The 5,589-nt window shown below is 37.0% G+C and overlaps 1 protein-coding gene across 3 annotated transcripts in view; it reads left to right on the top strand.

Moving 5' to 3' along the window:
- Window positions 1-211: 211 nt before the first annotated feature.
- The window catches only part of LOC107689242 (solute carrier organic anion transporter family member 1C1-like), a 30,059-nt gene continuing 24,681 nt past the window's right edge, over window positions 212-5,589 (top strand). Inside the window, exons 1-5 of one of the 3 annotated variants that reach the window (XM_016487182.1) lie at window positions 212-297; window positions 928-984; window positions 2,362-2,494; window positions 2,620-2,741; window positions 4,712-4,858. In XM_016487182.1, the coding sequence (XP_016342668.1) occupies window positions 966-984; window positions 2,362-2,494; window positions 2,620-2,741; window positions 4,712-4,858 (421 nt within the window). In that variant the 5' untranslated portion in view covers window positions 212-297; window positions 928-965. Of the gene's footprint in view, window positions 298-723; window positions 985-1,872; window positions 1,882-2,361; window positions 2,495-2,619; window positions 2,742-2,899; window positions 3,033-4,711; window positions 4,859-5,589 lie in introns of all 3 variants that reach the window. The other 2 variants (XM_016487181.1, XM_016487183.1) reach the window with 2 other exon arrangements.

Genomic DNA, 5,589 nt, shown 5'->3' with positions numbered 1-5,589 from the left:
CCCCCCCCCCCCCCCCCACACACACACAAACTGTTTCCAGTGACTGCATTCACATTTCTCTGCAGCGTCCCATCTCTGTTTGTCCAAAGCATATGAGACAGCATTGGTCTGCTCTGTCCTCTGTACCTCTGAGAAACCCCAGCCCCCTCGCTGTAGAGAAGTGACCTGTTGACATAATCACCAGACATGACTGTTTGGTTACTGATTAGATGTCATGACTCTGAATGATAAAGCCTTGCCTGTGAGCAAAGTGCCAGAGTCCTCCATCCATTCTGAGGGACACAGGCAACAGCACAGGTATGTTTGATTTCTGTATCTCTAGCTGTCTGACCAATTTCTTGTTGTTTGTAAAAATATCCTGTTTTCACGTGTTGCAGAGATGAGTTATTTGTATTAATATGCAATGTATTCCATTAGACTATGCTCATGAACAGGGCTATTTGTCACATCTGTGAATGTATGCATGTGTGTATATGTATGTATGTGTATATATACGCTTGTTACGCTATACAATGGCCAGTGTGCCAATAAATGTGATTTTCATGAAAAACAATTGTGTATTTTTTTTTATATAAAATATAGCGGGTACAAAAAGGTAGCATACAAAGAAATGACAAACCATTATTTTGTCAAAAAGCATAAAATGTATAAATAAAAGTATAAATTTTTTTTATTTTTCTCATTTCATTCTTAAACTTTTTTCAAACACCCTTCCTCTTGCAGGAAATGTGGTGCAATTTCTGACTCCACTCTCAGCTCCACCCTCAGGGGTCTTTCCCCTCAGATGATGTTTTCTTACTCCTGCAAACAATGGGTGCTGGAAGAAAAAATGCTGTTTGCACGACAATAATGTGATGCTGTTCATAATGGTCCTGGTGTTAAGACGCTCTGCACTGTTCTGTCATCTGTCATTCATATTGTTTCCAGGGCATCATGAGTGTGGAAAAGAAGACGGCACGAGAGCCATGCTGCTCCAAATTAAAGGTAATTTTGACTTATCTTCTCCTGCTTTTCAGTTTCTTGTTTACATTGGCCCATTCTGATCAAAGACATGAACGTGATAACAGCTAATTTAATCCCATCACTATGCAATTACTTTCTATTGACTTTCTCTGCACAGTTTCAGATCATCTTCTGAGATTTTGTTTGTATAATGGCCTCAAAAATAATGTAGACATTTAAGTCTCAGACAGATTCCATTGCATGTTAAATATTAAACCAACTGGCAAAAATAAAATAGTATAAGCACACATTTCGAGTAAAATATATTAAAAAAATAACATTAAACTATAAATCTGGTCAATATATAGATATTGACAAAATATATTTGGACAATTTCTGGTTGTTCATAGTTACTGCAATTAACTACCTGTTCTTATTCTGTACACCTCTTTAATTATATTAACAATAAATTACGCATAATTACATGCAAGTAACCCTAAGCCAAATCCTAGTCCCAACCCTAACCATATAGTAAGTACATGTATTTTGTATTATGTATTTTGGTTAAAAGCATCTGCTAAATGACTAAATGTAAATGTAAATGTATGTAGATGATTAATATTACTCAGTACTTAAATGAATAATTACACTGTAACAACAACACCTTAAAATAAAGTGTAACCAAATTCTTCCATCATTTACTTGCCTTCATGTAAATACAAGCTAACAAATAGAATAGAATAGAAAGGTCATTAAAAGGCAACCTGTGAGTGATTGTCAGTGGTTCCACAAAAACCAAAAAGTACTTCAGTTTGATTCAGCAAAATAGCTAAAACTAGCATAAGATGGTCTTAGCTGGTAATACTGGTTCACTGGTTTGTTGGCTTGTTTTAGTGGGCACTTTTCAGCTGGTTAGCTGGTTAGCTGAAGATCACCTTGGTCAGTCTGGAAAGACCAACCTACAGTAGCTAAATCCATCTTAAACTATCTCTAATGTGATAACTAATTCAAGCATAAATCACTCAGATGGGACCACCAAAATCATAATGGCAATTCTGCATTTCTGCAGAAACTAAAAAATCTAATTTGTTAGTGTATAAACTAAAGTGGGTTTTTAGTTACATGAATTGTTATCTCTCTGTGTTATTGTAATCTCTCTCTCTCTCTCTCTCTCTCTCTATCACTCTTGCTCTATGTGACCCCTGACCTTTAATAAACAATGGTTGAACCAGAGTATGTGGTTTTTTCTTCTTTTTTTCAGTGTGGCTCAAGTGAATAATTTTTAGGACCAATGTATTCAAAATGTCTTTAAGTATGTTCTGTACTGCAGGAAATTATGAGTACGTTTGCAGTTTATTTCTTCTTTATGGTTAAAATTGGTGGTGATGTTAATAGGATACCAATTTTTGTTCTTTTCAGGTAATCTGTTTGTAATAGCTTTTGTGAGTTACTTTGGTGCTAAGCTGCATAGACCACGACTCATAGGAGCTGGATGTTTAATTATGGCCATGGGATCCTTCATAACTGCGGCACCACATTTCTTCCAAGGACTGTAAGTTTAACTGGTCAACTACTCTTTAAACCACTTTAGTTACCACATTTGTGTCAACAAGGATACATTTCTGATTCAAATTATAAGACAAATTGTGTAACAATGTGTTAATGCGTTTTCCACAGGTACAAATACGAAACAACAATTTCCCATTTCTCTGCCTCGAATGGTACAGAGAGTATTCTACCATGCTTAACCAATGGGAGTCTTGCACAAGATGAAATTCCCACTGTGGAAATTCAAGCAGGTAAGTTGTTTAACCCTGAGAATGACCTCAGATAAGATATTAAACCATATATAGCGATACTGCAACCAATGTATCACAATAATAAACTTATGGGCCTTGATCTTCTAGAGAAGACCAATTGCCTCTCCAAAAATTAAGTTTTGATATATTTATGGTAGGCTGCCATGTGTTTTGTGTACTTTGCCAAAGCATTTCAGGGCAGCTACATGAAGAGCTCTATCACGCAGATTGAGAGACGTTTTGACATTCCCAGCTCACTGATTGGATTTATTGATGGAAGTTTTGAAATTGGTGAGAATAATAATAAAAAAAATACATATGTTGGGTCTAAATGGAGCAGAAATCTTCATATACCCACACACTCTAATGACATTTATTTTAATGGCGATTTTAATTATTGTACACTTTGGTGAATTGGTGGCTAATTCATATGATCTCATTAATGTGTTTCCATACAATCTTCTTATGCCCCACTGACAATTAGGTTTAGGGGTGGACCTTCAAGGGGCTTTTCCCCCTAAAAATGTTACCTTTCCATCTGAATCACATTGTACGAATTTATAAAAAATTTATTTAGCATATACTGTATTTTGTCCTCAAAAAGTATATGGAAACTTACATCACATGTATAAATATATACTGTAAATACCATTGCGGATGGCAGATGGCTTCAAGAAATATCATCTTTTTTTGGTGACTGTGACATTCTTAATCATAATATAAATAAGTTGCTGTTACACAGTTCAAACACTGTGCAACAGCAACACTGTTAAAAAAAAAAAAGTTCTGCCATGACAACTCTTGGAGGGATTGGCATGGTAATATACATGACAATGTTAATGTATTTGGTCTTGGCGGAAAAGATCTGAGATGCTGCTGCGGCAGAGCAAGTACCGAGACTTGCTACTGCCAATACATCCACAACATGCTGCTGTGAGCATGTAAGAAATACTGCTGCTGCACATATAACATATATGAAATAACCCCCATAGCATACATGAATCACCTCGTAGCAGACCTATACAGGTGGAGCTGGGGAATGTGGAGGGTTTCTGAAGTGCGCTGCTACTGCTACAGCAAACACTAGCCAAGTACTTGAATGTTGAGCAGTCAGCTCATTGGCTACCGATACAGGAGAGAACCAATCAGCTGTGATGTGATAATGATGTCATATTGAGTTAGATCTATTGGGCTGCACCATCTAGAGTTTCATGCCAGAACTTTGTATTTGTAAAATGGATTTTAAGTGCAGCAATTTGTGTTTTACTAATAGAAATCATGAACATAACAACCAAAAACATTTGCAACGAGACCTGAAAATTAACAGAAAGAAATACAGAGCTTAAATACACTGAAACAAATCAATCAACACTGATTAGTGTCTGCACCTATCATTGAGTAAGATGAGTGCAGGGCACGCAAAAGGGATGACCACAGGGTCACGAGCAGAACAGACACCAGGAAGAGCCAGAGAGGAATTAGCTGTATAGATCTCTGATTCTCTGATATAAACAGAGAAAATACAAAGTTCAACTAAAGCAAACACAAATGAGCCATAGAAGTTACCTCTCCAAAAATTAAGTTTTGATATATTTATGGTAGGAGATTTACAAAATATCTTCATGGAACATGATCTTTACTTAATATCCTAATGATTTTTGGCATTACAAGAAAAATCGATAATTTTGATCCATACAATGTATTGTTGGCTATTTCAACAAACATACCTTTGTGACTTAAGACTGGCTTTGTGGTCCAGGGTCACATATGATTGTGCTACCCACAATCCCCTGGAACACTGATCTGTCACTCTAGTTTGCTTATACCTAGCTTTTCTTTTCTGAACTTTGAACTTTTGGAAGCCTAATGTATTGGGTTTGAATGCTTTTTAGAATTTATTCTTTCATTGAGATGCTGATATTGGAGTGTCTTACAGAGTTGCATGTGCAGTTGTTCATTTGTTTTTGTAGAATGTGAGAAAGCAGCCAGTTCTTCCTTGTGGCTCTATGTGTTTCTCGGGAACATGCTTCGTGGGGTAGGAGAGACACCCGTCATGCCTCTTGGGTTGTCTTATCTGGATGATTTTTCGAGGGCGGAAAACACTGCTCTTTACATGGGTATGATTGATTACCCATTTCAATCCAATTCAATAATTCTGGCATACATTCAAGCCTTATTAACATACTGCTTTACACTTCACCCCCATTATATGTCAAAACGTACCAATTTCACTATACCACTTTAATTTGAAATGTGTATTTTACTTATTGATCATAAAAAACACATATTTACAGATAACATTATATTAAAAAAGTAAAGGGCCACTTACATTTATTTAAAGAGTGTACACTTTCATGAGAGTTTCTTACACTGAAGTACACTTATAAGTAATAAGGTCAAATTAAAAAGTATACTTTGTAATAAGGTACAATTAAAAGTTCCACTTAAGGAACTCGAGCTGCGTTGAGAATCGCTTTGGGAATGTCCCTGCGTGACCGCGTTCTGAAGCACGTGCAAAATCAGCCCAATGGAGCAGCGAGACGTCACGAGCGGGGTGACGTGAGCACCAGGAAGTATAAAAGCGCAATCAGCAGAGCGCAAGTTAGCTTCTGCTCTTCAGTAGCGCTCTGTGTATGTGTCAGTCCTATTTATTGTTGTCTGTCAGCCACAAGCATATCAATCATGTCAAAAGCAAAGTCTAAGTCTATGGCGAGCGAACGGCATTACAGACGTTGTGTTCCTCCCTGCCCACGATATCTGGCGGCGGGGGATACACACGATCTGTGTGTTGTTTGTATAAGAGCGGAGCATACACATTCAGCTCTCGAGGGAGATGATTTTCATTATT

This window comes from Sinocyclocheilus anshuiensis, unplaced genomic scaffold (genome assembly GCF_001515605.1).
Source record: "Sinocyclocheilus anshuiensis isolate Anshui unplaced genomic scaffold, SAMN03320099.WGS_v1.1 scaffold882, whole genome shotgun sequence".
NCBI classification, from domain to species: domain Eukaryota; kingdom Metazoa; phylum Chordata; class Actinopteri; order Cypriniformes; family Cyprinidae; genus Sinocyclocheilus; species Sinocyclocheilus anshuiensis.
The sequence above is the reverse complement of the archived record's forward strand: the minus strand, read 5'-3'. Positions and strand labels throughout refer to the sequence as shown.